The sequence below is a fragment of the Nipponia nippon genome, unplaced genomic scaffold (assembly GCF_047370975.1).
Source record: "Nipponia nippon isolate SJK-2023a ecotype South Korea unplaced genomic scaffold, ASM4737097v1 scaffold_12, whole genome shotgun sequence".
In the NCBI taxonomy this organism is placed as follows: domain Eukaryota; kingdom Metazoa; phylum Chordata; class Aves; order Pelecaniformes; family Threskiornithidae; genus Nipponia; species Nipponia nippon.
Window position 1 is genome coordinate 13,254,772 of NW_028262313.1, and position 22,336 is coordinate 13,277,107.

Here is a 22,336-nt window from a genome sequence, read left to right on the forward strand (position 1 = left end):
GGATTGCCTAGCTATTTTAAATATTAATGTATCTACAAGATTAAAACTACTGATAAGTCTCAGCACCATGCCCAAATATAGCACTTTACATTCTTCATGTTACCACATTACACAGTACAAGTTTGCTTACTATTCCAGATCAGTTCCCAGTTTCACAGCAATATCCTCATATTCCTGTCTACTTTTGGCAATGAGCTCAAGACAACCCAGGCAAGTAAGCTGGGAGGCAGCAACTCGTGATGCAAGAGTCTCGCCTGTTTAAAAAAAAAAAAAAATTGGTAACAGGAGTAAGCTTGTCAAGTAACATATTGCAGAGTCTGCCTCTAAAAGACACAACAAAGTTTGCTGGGCTTGTTGTCTGTTATTAAAAAATTAATAATATTCAAACCTATCTGTTCTACATAGGTTCCCCACTGCGTTACCTGGCATAGTGACCATTGGAGTCCCAGCCCAGAGTACATCCATCCCAGTTGTGTGCCCATTGCAAAGTGGAGTGTCTAGACAAACATCAGCCAATTGCCCTCTCCTCACGTGTTCTTCTTTGGGGGCAACAGGAGAAAAGATGATTCGGTTTTGGGAAAGACCCAAGTTTTGTGCGTATTGCTGAATATTGGGTTCTCCTACAGCTGGGAAACGTAGCAGCCACAGCACGCTGTTCGGAACTCTTTTTAGGATCTATAACAAAAATAAAGAAGCAGATACAGAAAGTTCAGTCAGAAACATTTCCTTTTCCGAACAAGAGATTACCACATACCGAAATGAACCAAAAGGCATAGTCATTCAATATTTTAATCTTCTGAGGTATAGAGCAGGAAAACTAGGATTGCATTTCTAATCCTACTGAAAGAGACAGCAACTCTGAGCAACAGTTCATAGAGCAGTACTAAGTCTTGAAATTTATGATGCCATTTCTTCATAGGCCCATGCTATGGAATATAAAAAGATTACCCCTCAAGTAACTCTCAGCAATACACTATAAACTGGACCACTCAGTGCTCAGATCTGTCAATCTACCAACTGCCAAGGCCAGTTATGACTTAATTTTGCAAACTAGGGAAGACTAAACTTCTTTCACAATGGAGTACCAGCATACTTAAGCTGTCCAAGACGTAATTTTTCACTGGCTAGAAGCACAGATGTGATTTGAAATCAATCTGAAAAATTCTATATTCTATTAACACTAAGTCCTGCAATATGAGCATTATAAGGATTCCAACGTCTCGGGGTCAATGTTTTCCACAGAACAATTACAGTCTTAACTTGCATGAAGTTTCTGCTAACTCGAACAGAACAGCTATGTTCCAGAAGTCTGACCTTAGCTTTTTTATTAGATACAGATACTCACATTAGCCCACATCTGTAAAGTGGAAGGATCAATCTTATACAGCTGATTAAAGTTACAGTATACAACAGCATCCTCTGGTAAGCCATACTGAGAACGGGTAGTAACAATTATAGTTCGTGGAACTTCTTCGCCAGTTGCTGCTTTGTTGTTAATCTGAAGGAAAAAAAAAAAAAAAAAAAACCAAACAGAACAGCTATTGGAACACTGAAATGGCAGGGAACAAGACTATGCCCTGAGGAATCGTCCCGAGACACACTGCAACATTTGTTAGCATCGTAAGTTACTATAAGCATATCTCTGGTTTTATTATAATAAACCAAAATTGTCTACTTACCTGTAACAAGAATTTAACTGGTATGTGTACACGCTTGTGGATGCCCCAATGTTGCAACCACCAAGGCACAAAACACTGGGCATTTTCATGCCCTTGCTATATCTCCCTGGAATTCCAAGTAACTCGAATAATTGGAAAGAAGAATCGTATAAAGAGCCATTACACATGGACTCGTCCCCTCCTCAAGGTCACTTCATTTCCTCGAGACCAAAAAATGAAATTAAGACTTCAATGAAGAATAAAAGAGTATTTAGAAAGAAAAGGGGTTTTTTGGTTTGTTTGTTTTTTGTGGTTTGCTTTTGGGGTTTTGTTTTGTTTTTAAGGTAAAAGACAATAGGCACAAAATGAAGATGCAGACTAATATGTAACTGATAGACTGTGAGGAACTAGCTGACAAGGAAATAATGGGAAATGCTGAAAATCAGACTAGAAGAGTAATTAATGAACTTTCAAAAAAGAATGGATCTTACAGCCTTCACAAATAATAGGAATATGCAAAAGACAGCAGAGGATGAAGTTGGGATACTCAGCGTACCATGCAAGAGTCTTGATGATTAGTAAAATGGAAGTATGATTTTTTTTTTATTTTTTTTTTTAGTAGTAACAGGTAATGGTGGGACAAAGAGACAAAAACATCTAAGCATACTGTTGGCAAACTTGACATGAATGACAATGACTCACTGTCACTGATTCCATTAGAAGATGCACAAGATAACTTAGTTCAACAAAACTTGGTAAAAGTGCTACTTATCCAGGTCACTGAGGAGACCTCAAAAACACAATGCACAGTTCTCATCAACCTATGCCCAAAAGTAACTTATATCAAATTAGAACAAGCACAAGGAAGGGTTATATTAGTGTGATCAAAAGACAGAAATCCTGTTTTAGACGTGCACCAACAGAGCTCAGATTGTTTCATCTTGGTGGCAGAGTGCTAAGACAAGAATTCTCTATTATTTTCAGAGGACAACAATTACAGAAAAAAATGCTAATAAGCTTACTGACCAAACTAAGACATAACCTACTACCAACTTAAAGGAAAGTCTCAGCTGTGAACAAAAGAACTCATAAAAAGAAACCGAGGCATGAGATTATGGATAGAGCAGTGATAATAAAAGGTCTCATAAAATGACATAAGAGAGTCTCCTGAAGGACTGTAAACTGAATAAAATTCACAAGTCAAAAGAGTTAAGCCAATTTCAAAATATGGTATTTTTAAAAAGGAAGATCTGTTCTGCAAAGCAAGAAGTATTAAACAAAACCAGTAACTGTCACTATCACTAAAATCCCATGAACTGTTAAGCACTGAGAGGTGGTGGTATAGTGCATAGTTCAGAAAGATGGAAGGAGATTAATAAACATTGTTGAGATACAGTGGAATAACTTTGCCTGTATTACCCAGCAATTTTTTTCTAAAGGAAAAACACAACTGAAACTGGGTAACAGCTCACAAATGCCCTGTAGGCTGCAGGCAATGAGCAAATCTTGCCTTCAAATTCTGAATAATCAAGTGTCATCTTTATGCAACAAGATTAAATTTCTTTGGACCTCAGATACCTCTTGATATAACCCCTCTGTCTTTGGGGGGAAAGATCATCTTCCAGTGTATCTGTGGCTTAGAACAACATTTGCAAGTTTCCTTCAGTATGAGAACTAAACAAATCAACATGACAGAAGACAGACATTTGCTTGGAGGCTTTTCTTCCTTGTTATGTTAGAACATGCAGATATAACATAAAACTCAAGAGAACAGCATCTTGAAGTGCCTCACCTGAGTAGTTGCTAATCCATTACTGATGTTGAATCCATTGATAGTTATCTGAATTTGCCCACGATTAATCATCTCAATCACAGCTTCTGCAATTGTGTTCATAGGAATGACTGGCATACTGAGGGCGGCATTACCATCTGCATTGTCACAACTGTCAGGACACTTCATCTAAGATAAATCACATAAGCATTAGAGAAAGTACTAGCTTCGGTATCTAAGACTGAACACACAAAGGAGTAGCTCTCACCTTAACAATCTTGACATCGGGGAGGCTGTCAAGGAAAGCCTTCAAGTCAATGCCATTCAAAACAATTCTGTTATCATAAATATGACCATTGGACTTGAAATCAATGACTGCTTTTTTCTGTTAAAAAAAAAAAGTTTTAAAAAAGTTACAAGATCCCTTACCAAGTACTATACTAAGTGCCATTTTATAAGGACAGCTATGGAAAACACCTACTTTTCTTGCCCTATCTTCCTACATACCTTCAGATGGGGGAACATGTTGGCGTGGTCTCCAATAAAGAAAGTGTTTGGCATGTAAGCTAATTTCTCTGAATACTGCTCAGCCACCTCAACTGGAGAAGTTTCTTTATCTGTGATGATGTAGTCCATGAACAACGCCCCACTGGTTCCAGGATACCCTAGCCACATTGCCTAAAACACAAGAAAGCAAGACTCCAGTCCCAGATGCGTTGCAAAAATAAAGTTAAAAATCAACACATTTTAAGTTAAATTTTCCACCTACAGATTCAAGTTCCTTCTTGTGCTTTATCAACTGAAGAGCAACCACTAACCCCAAAAATTTCCCTACCGAGACAGTGAGCAGTCCAAGGATGTTCTAAATCCATCAAGCAAAGGGCCAAAGTATCCAACTATGTGCAGCTATAGCCAGAATAGTGATTACAGCTTCTCTTAGCTGAGACGACTTCCGTAGCCTAGAGTGACTCTGATTCAGGCTTCTCTCATTCTCTTTCCATAGGCATTTTAGAAAATCCTTAGTCAAAAAAATAACTCTGACATGATTCTGACTTATTCTAACTAGAATTTCACTAAGCCTAAAGAGATTAAAACCAACAACTCATTTCCACAACTGCTTCAAATACCCTTTCTTTGTTCTCACTAATGCAAGAAAGCCAGCGGTGTACAGGGACCTCATAGAATTAAGGAGTTCTCTTGCAGGACAGTCAACTGCCAATAAAGCACATAAAAAAACCAAACTACTCTGCTTCAGCAGAATGATCCTATTTGCCTCACATATGCTAAGCCCTAAAAAGTCTTTCGCTTACCAATCAACATGAGCCTTCAACGTTTTTTCCACTCTGCCAGAAGAAAAACAGAAACTCTTCCTACTCACAAGTGCTTTTTTGGAAGATACAGAGCCCTCTAACTTAGTTACCTGAATAGGTGCTGGTCTCAGGGCAAATAATTCATTTCGGGCTCCTTTGGTGTAACCATTCATATTAATGAGAATGTGTATCCCATCCTGATGGATGCGGTCTGCTGCTTTTCCGTTACATGGTATCTGAAGAATAAATAAATATATAAATAAAAAGTTATTTTTGTTTTCAGTCTTTCAGTAATAAATGTGGTTAGTCATCAGTGTACCAATGGATAAATATCAACTGCATAATTTAATTTAGGTGAGACTTAAATATCATTACTCCTGGTTTTACAGAGATATGTCCTCAACTCAATCAAAAAAAAAAAACCCTGTTGAAGCTAAGAAAAACCTAAGTTTGCTAGACACAGTTGAAGCAGTTGCTGACAGAAATTTTAACTGTGCTACTTGAAGATTGCCTCCGCACATTCAAGTCAGAGGAGTGATACCTAGCATTGCCAAGCTCAGCAAGTCATGCAGAAAAATATCACAAATGGACCACAGAAGAAACTTCAACCACCACTGAAACTGCTTCAGTTCTTGGCTAAATCAAAAACAAAGAGCGGAACTTCACAAAAGGTATTACCAATGACTTTCAAGAACAGCAAAGCCTTGGAAATTACAATGTGTCTCTTCCTGTCTAATACAGAAAAGTAAACAATTTTCAAGTTTTAAACTCCTCCAAGAATTAATTATATAATTAGTCATTACCTACAAGCAGATTAAAGAAAATAGATATCTCTAGTTCAGCAGCAGTAAAACAAAAACCAAAGGCTAGAAACTGAGGCTGTACAAACCAGAACAGCCCCACCACCACTACTCCTGTAAGGCTAATTAATGATCAAAGCTCAGGTAGGGCAAGTGGTAGATTCCCAAACTGAGGTAATACAGAGAAATTACTTCAAACTGAAGACCGAGAGTAAGCCAATTAACTACTCTACAGCTACTGCTAATGTTGACTCACTGTACAATTAATATGCACCATAAAAGTACTTCATTTTTGTAAAAAAGGAAAGCTATTTCATATTTTATAGCAGGGTAAATGCATGCACATAGGCAGTTATCTCTCTGAGTGGACAACAATCTGAATTACCATCTTAATTTAACTTTCAGTAAGTTACACTACTAATGCAACAGATCACAGCAAAGTGTTTCCACCTGATTCTCCTGTACAAATCTCTTAAAGAGTTGCACTGTAACCTAAAAATACGAGTTTGATGCCTCAAGAATTTTAAATAAGAAAACTCAGTGTATCACTCTGGGCAAAGGAAAGAATTTTTCCTAGACAGCTGTTAAGTGCAACAACAAATATGAAATTGCTGCCCTGTTTTACTATGACCCAGGGCTTTCAGCATCCACAGCTGCAAAAGCCGCGGGGGTGGACTGCTTTCCACAAACATAACTGAAGCTCATTATTCTAAAAAAGTATTTTAAAAGATCAAGATCAACTTTGCAAAATCCATCTCAAAGAGCAATTCTGCTGACATCAATTTACCATTTTTACTTATGAGAGCAGGTTCTGAACAACACAAATTTAAAAACTAAAGGCAAGTTTTATCTATCACCTAATCTGGGACTGTCTGTGTGCCAATCCAGTTTCACTATTAATGTACACTGATTATCCCATGTTGCTTTAGGGTTTTGCCAGCTATCTTGAGATAGTGTAACAACTCCTTGACTTCTACGTATACTGAACTCCCAATCAGTTTTCACATGGAACTTAAAAAAAAACCAACAGAACCACCTGAGTATGTTACCAAAGCAGCCTTTTGATAGAGGGGCAAAATCCCCCCGTTAATCATTAAGCCTCTGTCCTGCTTCACTGGAGTAAAGCAAGCTTAAATATACTTGCAGTTGTGGCATCTTGACTTACCCATGACATTTAGATATGACTATTATCTTAAGACCTAATGAAACAGTTATTCAATATTGCTAATATTACTTTTTAATAATCTCACAGAGGTCACGCAATAAGCACTGCATCCCAGGTAAGGCATAACACCAATACATCTACAAACTCCAAAATTCTCAAGACTAACATCAGCCTAATTCAAGAAATGATTGCAACTAAAAATCTCAAACTACAGACTGATCTCTCTCTTCATTTAGGTTTCCTAAAAGGTCACTGCATCAAAAAAGCTCACCTGAGATAAGTCAATGAAATGATTTGCTTCAGCCATCACTTTTACACGGAAGTTTGTACCATCATCAGGACTCAGGGCATAGCAGAATACCTAGAATATGAGGCACCAAAAATCGAGTATCTGCAACAACTTGTCAACAAAATAACTTTGCTATAAAGCATATGGTATTGCAATTTTAAGTTACGAGCTAAGCAAAATTACATCTAGCTTCATACAAATGATATTTATTTGTGTTGCTTTTACCAGTTGAGAAAGTAAAAAAAAAAAGGGGGGGGGGGGTGGGCAGGGCAGGGGGAGGCGCTGGGCATTTGACATATTTACACCAGGCCCTAGTTTTACTTAAGTTTGGGTGCTAGAGCATGGCACTGCATCTTGCATAGACATATATACAATCTTCCCCTCAGTGCAAGGTAAAGTCATTTTAACAAATGGATTTGCATAAGCATTGAATTCTCCAAGAACGCCTTTTACAAGACACGTTTAAATTTGTAATTCGTGATATTCATAATTATGACTCCGGTTGAACAGACAAGCTAAGCCTTGGGGAAGATTTTTAACAGATTCTTTAAACAGTGACAAGTTCTCTCCAATTAAGAAACTGCACATATATCTGAGAAACTCAAGCTTGATAAGGTTATGTAAACAGACATCTTCAGTTAACCTAGCACATACAGATACAGAACAAACAGAACCAACATGCAGAGAATTTATTATCTTGCAGGACAAGAGCATAGTTTTAGTAAAATAAGATGCAACTTCTATTTAGTATTTAAATTAAGCTCTGTAGAGCTTTATAAACCCAGAACAAGAAAGACTGCCCTTTGTCTTAAGCTGATTCAAGGTTAAACGGTATGTTCTCCTCACACCCCATGTACTCAGACCACCAATTTAATTGTTTCATGAAAAAAACTGCTTCATAGTAACACTTCCGATAACAATTCAAGCATATAGCTTTGCCACAAGGATTTCAGACTACAAAGACTTCACAACCAGGAAAAAGCAAGAAGGTAGTGGAAAAAAAGCCCAAAACCAAAACAAAACAAGATTAATAATTATAGAATAGCTTAGGTTGGGAAAGACTCTTAAGATCATAAAGTCCAACCGTTAACCTAGCACTGCCAAGTCCACCAATAAATCACGTCCCTAAGCATTACATCTACCCATCTTTTAAATACCTCCAGGGATGGGGACTCAACCACTTCTCTGGGAAGCCTGTTCCAGTGCTTGACAGCCATTTTGGTGAAGAAATTTTTCCTAATAGCCAACCTAAACCTCCCCTGGCGCAGCTTGAGGCCATTTCCTCTTATCCTATTGCTTGTTACTTGGGAGAAGAGACCGACCCCCACCTCAATACAACCTCCTTTCAGGTAGTTGTAGAGAGCGATAAGGTCTCCCCTCAGCCTCCTCCAGGCTAAACAACTCCAGTTCCCTCAGCCACTCCTCATAAGACTTGTGCTCTAGACCGTTCACCAGCTTCCCTGGCCTTCTTTGGGAGAAGGAGATCAGGTCAGTCAAGCAGGACCTGCCTTTCATGAACCCATGCTGACTAGGCCTGATCTCCTGGTTGTCCTGTACGTGCCGCATGATGGCACTCAGAATGATCTGCTCCGTAAACTTCCCCGGCACCGAGGTCAGGCTGACAGGCCTGTAGTTCCCCGGATCCCCCTTCCAGCCCTTCTTGTAGAGGGACGTCGCATTTGCTAACTTCCAGTCAACTGGACCTCCCAGCTTAGCCAGGACTGCTGACAGATGATGGAGAGCAGCTTGGTGAGCACTTCCACCAGCTCCCTCGGTTCCCTTGGGTGGATCCCATCCGGCCCCATAGACTTGTGCACATCTAAGTGGTGTAGCAGGTCACTAACCATTTCCCCTCAGATTATGGGGGCTTCATTCTGCTTCCCATCCCTGTCTTCTAGCTCAGGGGGCTGGGTACCCCGAGAACAACTGGTCTGACTATTAAAGACCAAGGCAAAGAACGCATTAAGTACCTCAGCCTTTTCCTTGCCCTCTGTCACTATGTTCCCCCCCACATCCAATAAAGGATGGAGATTCTCCTTAGCTCTCCTTTTGTTGCTAATGTCTTTGTAGAAACATTTTTTGTTGTCTTTTACAGCTCTAGCCAGATTAAGTTCCAGCTGGGCTTTGGCCCTTCTAATTCTCTCCCTATGTAACCTCATGACATCCTTGCAGTCCTCCTGAGTTGCCTGCCCCTTCTTCCAAAGGTCATCAACTCTCCTTTTTTTCCTGAGTTCCAGCCAAAGCTCTCTGTTCAGCCAGGCCGGTCTTCTCCCACACCAGCCTGTCTTTTGGCACATGGGGATGGCCTGCTACTGAGCCTTTAAGATTTCCTTCTTGAAGAATGTCCAGCCTTCCTGGACTCCTTTGCCCTTCAGAACTGCCTCCCAAGGGACTCTGTCAACCAGGCTCCTGAACGGGCCCAAGTCTGCCTTCCTCAAGTCCAAGGTAGCAATTCTGCTGACCCCCTCCTTACTTCTCCAAGAATCAAAAACTCTGTCATTCCATGATCACTATGCCCGAGACGGCCTCCAACTGTCACATCACCCACCAGGCCATCTCTGTTCACAAACAAGAGGTCCAGCGGGCGCCTTCCCTAGTGGGCTCCCTCACCCGCTGTGTCAGGAAGTTATCTCCCACACACTCCAGGAACCTCCCAGACTGCTTCCTCTCCGCTGTATTATAAGTTGAAGTCCCCCACGAGATCAAAGGCTAGTGATTGTGAAACTTCTCCCAGCTGCTTAGAGAATACTTCATCTGTCTCTTCATCCTGGTTGGGTGGTCTATAACAGACTCCCACCATGATATCTGCCTTGTTGGCCTTCCCCTGATTCTTACCCAGAAACACTCAACCCTATCGTCACCGTCATTAAGCTCTAGACAAGCAAAACACTCCCTAACATACAGGGCTACCCCGTCGCCTCTCCTTCCTTGCCTGTCCCTTCTGAAGAGTTTATAGCTGTCTGTTGCAGCACTCCAATTGTGCGAGTCATCCCACCATGTTTCCACGATAGCAACTACATCATAGTTTTCCTGCTGCACAACGGCTTCTAGCTCCTCCTGTTTGTTGCCCATGCTGCGTGCATTGGTGTAGATGCACTTCACTTGGGCTATTGCTCCTGCCACCTTTTCGGGGGGAGAAGCCCTAGTTCCTAAATGAACATTCTGAGGTGCTTCCGTGGTTTCTAACACATCCACAGCCCTTGCAGCTTTGCTGCCAAACAGATAAAAAACTCTTTTGCAAGAAGGAAAGACTTACAACCCTTTACAAAGATAAGTAAATTCTCACGTCTTAGAAAACAGGAACTCAAAACCAAGGCAATTTAAACAGTCATGGGGCAAACAATGGAACTGGGAATTAGTTCTATTTACAGCCTCAATCCCTTAACATGACACCCGAATAACTATAGATGTGACTGTATTGCTAAATTTTGTATGTTCCTTCTGGAGCGTAGTGCATAATTTCCTTTTGAAAAAGCAGTAGCCAGACCAATGTGAAGTCCATGTTTGTGATTCAGGTATCCCAGAGAAAAATACATGTAAAAAAGCCAGCATCAGAGAGTGAACAAAACACAGATACATATCTGTAAATCAGAAGTAACCAGGCAGTAATAGCTTGATGCTGAAACATATCTACTAAAGAAGAGCAGCTGAAACTTAAAAGAAGTTTTCCATGGGCCAGAAATCCAACCTACAGTAATTCTAAGGACAGGTATCTAATTAGCCTACCTTCTAAATAACACTACTTATTGGTAAAGGAGGATGACTCAGGCTGGATAACTCTTCAACCCATCAAAAAAAAAAAAAAAAAGCCTGCTAACAACAACAACCACCAACCCTAGAAACAAAAATTTGCCCCTCCCTAGTTTACTTTCCTCCACTGAGAAAAAGGAAGTGCCACTTACAGCTGTATTTAAAGCTTTAAGCATGCCATTTATATTTTTACCTCAAATTTGTCTGGGTTATGCATGCCTGGGATTGACTGCATTAGGTGTGAGGTTGGATGGTTTCCAAAATCAGAGCTCACATAGCCAATACGAAGTCGACCTTCACTGGCCTTCAAATCCTTGGGATGCTCATACGGTGGTTTGTGAAGAACGTTAATCTGTCAAGAAAACATACACAACTGTTTATAAACTCAGGAACCAAAACCAAATACTAAACAGAGGGACAAATAAACCCCATGAGTTTAGAATTAGCCTTATCCCACATTCAAGTAAGTGGTCTCTGGGCATCTGTTGTTTCAAACCTGCATTATACGTATTCCATTGGAGCCAAATGTGAAGTCCACAAACTGTGTTACGAGATGTCACATACCTACATTTAGCCAAATAAAGACAGACATCACTACTGCAAGCTGACATTTCTGCTTTTCTACCCGTTTATTTTTTAAGTATTCCACCCCTGATTATTAAATATACTGATACCATACCACTATGACCAGGAAGTTCTCAAACTACAAGCCACTTGTGACCAGAACAGTATTCCTGTGAAGTACCACAGCATGCTTTCCATTCTTATGCTCATCATCTTCCCCAGACATCAGCTTGTAGGCACTATCACTGACAGGATTATCAGGCTATTAAGACAAGGCAGTTTGAAGGCTAAATGTTATCTTCTGAAGTTTGAGATCTTTACATTAGCTAACCACACCCTTCCACTGGTTGACAGTATATTTTCAATTATTACTGGCAATCTGCTCAAGCAGTCCATCTCAACATTCACAAGCTCTAACAGCTATGACTCTCTGGTTGAAGAGAAAAAGAAGTTGCATCAAATTTTAGTTAAAGAATTTGCCATCGATTGCAACTCCACTCCTGGCAGCTTGAGGTGCTGTGTAATCTCATGGAACTGGCACACAGCTAAGTAATTACAGCAAGAGAAGACATGGTTTTACAAGAATCTGTTCTACTGTACACAAAGTACTCCAAACCAGAATCACAACAAATACTCAAGTACTTCCTACTGTGATGCATCACCCCTGTATCATTGCTGCCATCACCACTAAAGCCAGTGCATTTGGAAATCCCAGAGCCACACACAAAGCTCCCACATTCCAGCAAGGATTCCCTAGAGGCAAGGTCAGGTTCCAAGCACTATGGATGCTGGAAAGGACCAGATTTTAAGAAATACTACTACACAGCTGCCTGGATCTGTTTTACCACTAGGAAAGAATAATTTACTCACTCTGCTTTTCCAAAATGCCCCTCGCATGTACTTTGCAAAACTAGATGAGTAACACTATGTCCTATTTCTCTACAGGTCAGTGACTCAGAAACCTTACAAAGGCTAATACTAACCATGCGAGTATTAGATTTTCAGTAGGAACACACAGAAGTACTTCACTCACAACTGGCGTGTATAAAACTTCCTACCTTGTCCAAACACAGATTTCCATGTCTCTCAGCAATAGCCTTCCTAAAACTGTGAGAAAGGGGATACAGCATGCTATGATGTGGGTGGACAGAAGGCAGTCTGTTTTTCTCCAGTTGATCAGCTACAATGCTAACCAGCTTCTTCATTCTTTCATCATAGTCTGTCCAGTCACAGACAATCTATAAAAAGGAAAAATTAAAAGAACGTTAGGACAGCAGCTTCCTTTGATCTGTATCAGATATTTCACAAGTTCAGACTAATGCTTCTTCCAAAAATGGAAGTGAGAACTTCAGTAATTACTGTTGATGACTGTATAATCTTATCTTCTGATTTAAGACTTAAGTCTACTCTTTACATTTAAATTAGGGATTGGTTGAGGTGATCAAGCTTGGCATTTGCTGCAGAAGAATCTTAAGAATTACAATCAAAACCTCGTCTTCCTCACCTGCAAACAGTGGGCCAAGTTGCAGTAGGCATCTGGGAAATCAGGTTTCAGTTTCAGAGCAGTGCGGTAAGAGGCAATGGCTTCTGGTATATTCCCTGAATCCTGTAAAGACACAGAAATGAGTCAGCAGATAAAAATATACTCAGGGTAAGTACTTAACAGTGCCCCATCATGCTCTAAGAGTGAATCGTTCACATGTGCTACCTTGTGAATAGAGGCCAGGTTGCTGTGCGCATCAGCAAAAGCTGGGTTTATCTGAATGGCACGGGTGTAGCACTGTAGAGCTCCTTGAACATCCTGCATCTCCTTCAAAGTATTTCCCATATTAGAATAAGCATCTGCAAACGTGGGGCTGATTCTGAGAAATAAAGATAATAGATGTCATGAATAATAAAAGCTCCTTCTCCAATAAGAAACCATACCCAGACTTTCTGGTTTGCAAAGCAACTATCTGAATTAAAATACGCTACTGTAAGTCACTTTCTGTACAAGTCTATGGCACTTTCCTGTTATGAAAGGCTCGGACTATTACATATAGTATCCATTTACCTAATAGCCTCTTTGTAATGCATCAGAGCTTCCTGTAACTTTCCTTGCTGTTGCAGAACACTTGCTAAATTTGAATGCGCAGCAGCAAACTCTGGAAACACCTGAAAGAAAAAGAAGTAGATTCTGTCTCTCAAATACCCCAAGTAGACCATATCAAAAAAATACTTGTGCGTTTCTTACTCTTCTTTTATATGACTCAGGTCTCTGAGCAGACATTCCTCCGCTTACAACCAAAGAGGGAAAACCCTATGTCATAATACACATTCCCAACTTTAATTCCCCACCTCTCCCTCACCACATTCAACTGTACCTCAAGAGCCTTCCGATAAAGACGGACAGCTTCCTCAATATTCCCCTGTTCCCGTTTGATGTTTGCTAGATTGTTGAGAGAATCTGCATGAGTGGGACAAAGTCGAAGAGCTGTATTGTAGCATTCTTCTGCTTCCACCACCTTCAAAAAAAGGGATATTATTAACATGGTAGTATCTGTTGTAACAGCACTGTTTATGAGAAGTCACTATACAATCGCTTTTAACAGGTTCAAGGTGGAGTTTTCTTGATTCTTCCTTATGACTAACTAAATCAGGGTAACATCCCATCTCAATAATTTACTGGTGACACCTGGTGTCTAAAATAAACATTCACTACACTTTAAAACACTTTAAAAAGGGAAAAAAAAGTACTTCTTACACTGCCTTTCTCCTTTAAGGCATTGGCCAAGTTACAATAGGCGTCAGGGAAGTGGGGTTGTAGTTCAATCGCCCTCCTGTATGTGTCTATTGCTAGGTCTATTAGTCCTTGCTCATAATACACACAGGCAAGGTTGCCGTGCACAACTGCGTGATTTGGACTCAAACTCAAGGCTCGTAGATAAGCTGCTACAGCTCTGTAACAAGAAAAAGAAGGCAAACAATCATCCACAGAGCAGTAATTATATTTACCTTGGTCATAAAAACAACCTACATAAAAAAAACCCAAACTTCAAGGGATATGTATTATTAACACACACAGATCTGTCCTGTAAGATGTTACTGAAAACACAGAAGAGTACTGCCTGAATTAAAAGCCTAATCAAGGGATGAATTATTATTATTATTCTTCATGTTATTCTAAAGCTATGCTCAATTCCGTAATTGACTAGCAGACTAGAAGAAATACGTTGTAAAACAGGAATGTTTTCCTCCCACCTGATGCCGTATACTGATCAACGTAAGTCTTTTGGGGAAAAAGTAAAACTTTCGTCTACTTTTTTAAAACACTGTTACTAGGATAAGCATGAGACCTTTGCTCCATTTTTTCCCCAGTCTATTATTCAATTGCAACAATATAAACAGTAGCATATTATTATGTCTTTATTCTCTCCACTAACCTAACACATGTATCATGCTTTACTTACACTTCAAACTCCACTTTGTTCAAAAGTGAGATCTTTAATTATATGCTCCTATAGCACTATATAAGTAACTGACGTATTCAAATCCAATTTCCAGAAAAATCACAACAGTATAAATAGTAAGTAAATTCTCAAAAAGGTGACAAAGTCTAAAATGATGAGGAAACATGCCCCTGTTTGGCCCATTGATTTGTGGTTAAAACAGAAATCACTGAATGATTTACACTGTGTGCAATGCAACTAGTTAGAATAATTAACCTCTTCCCTGCAAGATTTTATTAAATTTGGAGCCACAAACCACAGCTACTAGAAATTATAATCCAATTAACAGATGCAATATGGTACACTGCATATAAACAACGCAGCCTGGATCTTCTTCCAGAAACAAAAGTACGATTTGTGTATCAGATTAGAGGTCTCAAAACAAGTTAGTTCACAAAGACAGCAACAATACTGCAACCCCATGCAATAACATGATGCCAACACATAACAAATACTGAATATTCAATTACATGCTTAGCTGAATTTCAGCATTTTAGCTTGTCTTACACAGAAGGAAAATTTTAGAAGATACATACTTGTAGATCATGTCCTGAATCACATAATGAAAACAGACAACACAAGGGTTCATGCCTTTTTCAGACATATTATCTTCACCCATCCCCAGCCTTAATTTCAAATTTATTTTCATCAATTCCTTCAGAAACTCTAATTTTTAACATTTTATTAAGTACAGGAAAGTAACATAAAGGAATACATTCCAGAGAAATTTTTTTTTTTAATTCCAGTAACCTGCTCTGTATGCATTTCAAAGCCATTTGCTTGCTTAGCTTACAGCAGAAGTCTTTGCTATACTGTCCAAAGAGATTTTACAGTAGGAACCTAATTTGTATCTTGATACATCTGAGAGGCCACTGACAGAGCAACAGTACTTATCTGCTTACCTGTCAAATATCCTTGCCTCCTTCAGGACATTTCCCAGATTGATGTAAGCATCCAAAAAATTTGGGTCAAGTGTTACAGCCTGAAAATATTTTTGAAGTAACAGTTTTGAGCATTAAAACAAAAACATTCTCTATGAAACCTAGTTGGTTTTGTTTTGGGTTTTTTTGTTTTGTTTTGTATTTATCAATAACCTAGTAAGGAAGGAAAAACCTAAGTTATATAAATCAATCACAGATCATCAAAGTTATTTATCTGTAGAAACGACAACATACGCTACCTTCAAATTTATTCATTTGCTTACCTAGTCAGTTGCAACTACTGCAGAATAAAGTGTTATTTAGTTCATGTTATGCTAATCATACTTATCACTCCTGTCTATCCATGCTATGCTGCCTTTAATTTTGTTTTAGAGGAGAAAAACCTAAAAAACCTGATCCCTCTCTTTTATTTACTGCAAAGTAAGACAGCATTTTAAAACTTTACCAGCCCAGGAAAACAGAGACAGTTTCACAAGAGCGAGAAAAGAGCAAATACATCATGTGTGTAGCAAAAATTCAGTAGCCATTGCTGGGGGGGGGAACCACAAAAAACCACCAAACCACATTTTCACCCCCTTCAAAACTAGTAAAATGCAAAAAACTTAAGAACCAATAAAGTTACAGAAGACACAGTAATAAGCTACATGTGAGTACTTGACAGACCACACTCTTACAGTCTTTCTCATAGGAACTATTATTTCCAAGTTAGAATACTTTATAAATCTATCACTAACTAGACACAGATAAAAAAAAAATCCCAAGCAATTAAAATTATTTTTGTAGATCTTAAGTCATAAATATCAGGAAGAAACCGTCCACCACATCTTAAATCTGGTTTTAGGTCACTTTAGAAACTTAAAGAGATGAGTACAAACTGAATTAAGATACTAACTAGAAGGTATCAGACAACTAGTTAATGACACTTATCTAGAGAATTCTGAAACAACAGTGGTGAAAAACAATCCTGGAGAAGAGGAATTAGTGTGTCACTTAAAACTGTTCTCCTCAGCTAATCAAAGGACAGTAATACCTGAAATAAAATCAGAACGAAAAATAATTTTAAGCAGAAAGTTGTTTCTCCCTCTCACACACGGAACATGCAAAACATTATTCTCATCAAATTAGACTTAAAAAAAAAAAAATTATTCCGGAAAGGACTGGAAAACAACTTAATGCATTTTCTTATATTTGACATGTATGTGAAGTCCTTAGGGCAATTCTAAACATCTCTCTTTAGTGGCAAACAGGCAGTCTGAAACATCAGGAAGTAAAGAAAACTATTAACATACGATGTTAACTAACAGGATCATAAGAAGTTCTCCGCCAATCAAAATATTTCTACCATCTACAAGCAGTCAACTGCATGTACATTAAAATCCAGCAGTGAAGCTGACTGGCTTAGATAGTTACCTTTTCAAAGTGATGAATTGCAAGCCAAATTTCTCCTTGGGCATTGAAAACACAGCCAAGATTACTCCAAGCCACTGCAAAGTTTGGTTGAGTCTCAATTGCTTTTAAGTAACAGGCCTTGGAACAGTTAAAGAAGAGAGATACAAGGGAAGGGGAATATTTGTAAAAAGAAAAAAATGAGAAAAAATAATTGTTAGTATGCCTTCTCTAACCAGCCAAAAGTGACCCTGCAGTATAGGCTAGCTTGCGCCAAAACTAATGCGCTGCAAACTGTTGTTGATCCTGCGCCAGCGCAAACCAAAACCCAGGTGCAAGTCCACCATTTTTCAGTTATGCTGATAACAAATTAACATGCCTTTAGACACCAGGTCACCACAGAAATCATCTTGGAAATAATTCAAGTAGTTCAGCAGAAATATCTGCCACCCTTAAGTGCATAAAAACAAAAAAATTACTGTGCAAAAACAACTTTGCTGTGAAATAAAATTATTAAATTGTGAAATATTCTAAACCAGATAGAAATTATGTTAAAAATCAGAAAAACTACTGAAAAAGATTAAGCCATTCTTCGGTTTTAATTGCCCTTGTCAAGTGAGATGACACACCCAATCCGTATCTTGTTTCCCAGTTTCTTCAAATATATTCAATCATCTTCAGCTTCAAAACCTCAAATGACAGGATTGCATGAAGGTTTAGGTCCCTGTAATGCAAGCGCAAAAAATCGCTGCGCATCCTAAACAGCACGGCGCCACGCTATCGCTGCGAACTGCTTTGCTATATTGATTGCCCCTAGGTCCAGTGAACGGCCAACCAGAATCATTAATCTACCAGACAGGCCCATACAGAAACTTGCATATTAAATTTGACGTCTGGACTCTAAATGCGTTACAACCCAATTTTATCCAAAAGGCTACAGCCTGGAACTTGGGCAGTCACCCAATCAGAGATTAATCATCTAGTCAACCGTTCACGAGGGCTTAATCGCACGCAATGCGCGTTACCGCTGCGCAGCCTTTGCGCTACTGCAGGATCACAGCGCATCATCAGAAGAGCAGAACGCTGCAATCCAAACAAAGAAGAAAAAAGGAAAAAAATGAACAACCAGAAGAGTTAGAAGCTTTTACTATTAACTATCTCCAATTATTTCTTTAAAAAAATATTTTAATTTACTTTTACTTTATTTCTTTGAAAGAATTTGTGGCTACTAGTATAAAATATTCTTACATTACTTGCTTGTAATTAAATATTTTAAGCTGTTTCTGAAGCCACAAGACAGAAGATTCAGGCATGGAGGCAAATGGTTTTGCTGTGGCAGTTACAAACCCGTTACCATATTTCTCATCATGTGACTTTTCGGTGCGTTCCTTGCTGGAAGAGGAGGAGGAGGTGTGTGTCTGCCCTAGATCCAGGCCTCGAGCTCCCTTCAGCGAGGCACCTTACGCATGGAATAGGAGGTTTCACCCACCTGAAACCTTCTAAATACAATATCAGTGGTGAAAAACCAAAAACAAGAGAGAAAATAAAACAAGATCATTAGTAAGAGTTCAACAAAGCAATTGCATTTTTTTGGATATGTCTTAACACATGGGAATGAGGACAATCTGTCTGTAACAAGGGAGACATGCAGAAGGGAGAGGGTTAATCAGGGCAATTGCATACAGCAGGGACTTTTTTTTTGGAAGAAAGGCTCTGAAATATCTACAAAGAAATTAAATTTTAGTTCAAACTGTAAGGAATCTGCTGGCTTGATCTTTCAAATGGACTGATAGCCAAAGAAACACATTGCAATTTACTCAAGATGTTTTTCCTCATTTATTAGGTTCTCACAAAACGGAATAACACTTTCAAACTAGGTGTCTCCAGAGCTCTGAAACAAAGAAGTCAGCAACCTAAGGCAGGCGCAGTGTCTTGGCCTATACCAGTCACACTAAAGCTGCAGTGAAGTGCAATTCATGTTAGCTGTCCGCTTGGTGGGCTGAGAACCAAGTGTCTCAACGACTGTTCAAACTCTAAATGCTGCTACAAAATATTTTCAACTTGGATCTGACCAAATCAATTAGGCTGCCCTAGGATGGTACACACATCCAAGTTGTTAAGAGAAATCAAAAAAATAATGAATTTTGAACCTGCACTCCCATTACCCCATAAAAATCATAACCCTCCCCAAATGGTGCTGCAGCCAAACAGACAGCTACGCTGTTCATACACTCCACTTTTTAGCATGCGCGTGGGGCTTGGAGTGACAGACGTGGAGTCCAGAGTGTTTCCGATTTCTCCACACTCCTCACCCCTGCAGCGCGGACGCGTAAGGTGGCTTGTAACAAGACAATTTCTTTGTGCAATCCAAGTTTTAACATGCCAAGAATTTTAAACTCATCTTGGTGTTCGAATTCTCAGTTTAGGAAACATAAGACTGCTAGAAGCCACCTTTCCACTACAGCAAGTTTTCTTTCGATCAGTTCATTTCCCAAACAAACCAGCTTTGTCCTTCCGATTTCTTTATTTTGGGGGAGGGGAGAGGGAAGACATGAAGAAAAGATATTCCGGGGGTTTGCATACTGCAGCTATTGATGATTTACTAGCCTTTCTTCCACTATCGAGGGAAGGGAAAAGTTAAAAGAATAAAAATCTTTAAAAGCCAATATTACAAGGTAACATTTGGATAAGTTTCTTCTCCACTTACAAGCCACAAAGGACTTTAGAAGAGCAGCATTTTCAATAGCACCTGCATCGTACAGGGATCTCGAGCTAACCACAGGCTCTCTGCTTGGCACCAGCAGGCAAGCCTCAGGTTTGAAGGACTGTTACTTATTTCCAGATAAGAGCATGATGGAGCCCCTGCCCAATACTTCAGAATGGTATCAGATAGTCTAGTTCAGCAGGAAGGCTTGGTAACGTTCCATTTCTTGACTTAAGCCAACTTTTAAACATGGACATGCCATATCTTGCCCTGCAACTACTCTGGGGGTGTTTCAGTGCCTTCAGTTTTCAGCAGTTTCTCAGACTGTCTGTAGATCAACGCAGATTTGAAGACTTGGTGCAAAGTTCAAGTTTTCAAAACACTGATGTTTACATGTATTCTACCCAACACCTACCTTGGCTTCTTCCAAGCGACCCAGGGCTTTGAGCAGGTTCCCCAGGTCACTACGAACACAGTACAAGTCCTGAAAAATCAAAGTCACACTATCAGCTTCAAGACTTTAGACGCCCCAAAGGTCTTCACAGAGAACTTGCAAAGGAACGCCCCAGTCCTCTACAGCTTATTTTAAATTCTTAATAAATACATCACAAATGTAAATTATTTTTCTTGACCTAACATTACAGCCAACAGATCTTACTGATTTTAGTACTGTAAAAATACAACCATAAAGAAGTAGAAAGAAGAAAGTAATGTTTCATATAATTCCTTTTTATACAGAAATATAAAAGAAAACAAAAAACAAATGCCCCCCCAAGCAACTTAAGTTCTTTTGCCATACATAAGTATTTGAAGCCCCCCCCCCCCTTTTTTTTAAAGCATGACTGCAAACCTGTATTCTTAAGTTATATCATTGCCATTATGGCTTTTAAATAAATTATATATAGCGATTTTGCTTCCTGTATCCCCAAAGCAGTTTTTCCTCCCTGTTTTTCCTATTAATCCATCCATTTTCAACAGCCTTGCCACTTGTTCTTGTTCTTTCATTTGTAACCACAGCACAAGCTTCAACTGCATTATCTAAGCAGTAAAGATCACAAAGAATGAGGACATTTTTGTTAACGCTAACAAAAGAAGTTTCTAATGTAAACAAAGCTCAACTCCTGTAAGAAAACACCATCTTACAGTATTTCTAAACAGGGCATAAACTCCACTAGTCACACTGCTTAGCATAATAAGTTAGACAAGTTCACCTAGGCTGAAGAACACAGCAAAACAAGATTCTGAGCTTCTGGACTGGGTTTGCATTTGCTTTTCCAAAGGATATACCCACACCAGACCAATGCTGCATTTTAAGTATTTTTTGACAAAACGTATGACCAAATAGCATGATGAAGGTTTCTGCTTCCTCAGTAGTACTATACAAATTATTTGAATACAATGCAAAATAAACAGCAGATAGCAGCCTGATACACTGTTTACTAAAAATGTCAATTCAAAACAGTTACAACTGAAAATCCAAACACCAGATCTATTTTACAGGAGTCACTTACAGACAGATGTTCAGTTTCAGCCTATAAAAAGTGATGCTTCTGTAAACCAGTCCACAGTGGAAATCTAACCAAGGCAACTTGTCACCACCATGGAATTTCTGACTTTGTGATAAAGTAATACCTGATGATTTTTCAAGATCTCACATTGAAGTCTGAGCAGTGATTCTCTCACTGTAATAATACTACCTTAAAGCACACGAAGCTAAATATGAGGTTATTCACTGAAACTTCTGACTTCAGGGAAAAAAAACAAAAAACAAAAAAAAAACCCCAACAATTCCTTGATTTTGTTATCTCAACAAGAACACAACCAGCAGGCTTTACTGTATTGCAACACAAAACTTTTTGTGACAGAAACCTTTCAAAGATCCTTAAGAAAAGTATTATAATGATCTACTGATCATTATATAATATAATTGTATAATAATGATCTAGTGATCAGGTTAGAGGGAAGGGTTATTACACGTTCATTCTTTGAAACCTGCTATTTGTGTGTCCTGGAACAGTAGTAAAGTATGGAGTTCTTCTATAAAATAAAGTGCTACTTACAGGGTTGTACTGAAGGGCAGACACATATGCCTGTACTGCTCCTTCCATATCGCCTGCAGCTACCAGTGCAGCAGCCAAATTAATATATCCATCAATGAAATCTGGTTTGAGGCGTAGTGCATGTCTATAATGTTCAATTGCTTCTTGTAGCTGTCCACGTTCCTTGTACACATTGCCTAGATTCGAGTAGGCTTCGGCCAACAGGGGATTCTGTTTAATAGCCAAAGTGCTGAAGTGAGCAGACCTGGAGAAAATTAGACAAGTTAGCAAAAAAAAAACCCAAAAAAACCCAAACCAACCAAAACACAAAACCACCAACCCCACCCTTGACTTTCATTGTTTGCCTGTTTACCTAGTCACTTAATGAACATTCATGCTTAAGTGAGGCAAACAGATAGCCAACAAATCTGGAGTTACAGAGCTGTCTTGTATGTTTAGCTTCTCCTAGCT

General features: G+C 39.1%; 1 protein-coding gene across 5 annotated transcripts in view; it reads right to left on the reverse strand.

Moving 5' to 3' along the window:
- Positions 1–22,336, reverse strand: part of OGT (O-linked N-acetylglucosamine (GlcNAc) transferase) — a 28,923-nt gene that overhangs the window by 1,502 nt on the left and 5,085 nt on the right. For 3 of the 5 annotated variants that reach the window (XM_009465340.2, XM_009465339.2, XM_087748850.1), the window contains exons 3-21: positions 21,887–22,130; positions 20,242–20,310; positions 17,147–17,263; positions 15,698–15,777; positions 14,051–14,246; positions 13,671–13,811; positions 13,361–13,461; positions 13,016–13,169; positions 12,812–12,913; positions 12,366–12,545; positions 10,937–11,095; positions 6,976–7,065; positions 4,850–4,975; positions 3,937–4,107; positions 3,698–3,814; positions 3,451–3,618; positions 1,346–1,498; positions 423–675; positions 131–254 (exon numbers count right to left, since the gene is read on the reverse strand). In XM_009465340.2, coding sequence (XP_009463615.1) covers positions 131–254; positions 423–675; positions 1,346–1,498; positions 3,451–3,618; positions 3,698–3,814; positions 3,937–4,107; positions 4,850–4,975; positions 6,976–7,065; positions 10,937–11,095; positions 12,366–12,545; positions 12,812–12,913; positions 13,016–13,169; positions 13,361–13,461; positions 13,671–13,811; positions 14,051–14,246; positions 15,698–15,777; positions 17,147–17,263; positions 20,242–20,310; positions 21,887–22,130 — 2,745 coding nt within the window. Of the gene's footprint in view, positions 1–130; positions 255–422; positions 676–1,345; positions 1,499–3,450; positions 3,619–3,697; positions 3,815–3,936; positions 4,108–4,849; positions 4,976–6,975; positions 7,066–10,936; positions 11,096–12,365; positions 12,546–12,811; positions 12,914–13,015; positions 13,170–13,360; positions 13,462–13,670; positions 13,812–14,050; positions 14,247–15,697; positions 15,778–17,146; positions 17,264–18,476; positions 20,311–21,886; positions 22,131–22,336 lie in introns of those variants that run through there. The other 2 variants (XM_087748852.1, XM_087748851.1) reach the window with 2 other exon arrangements.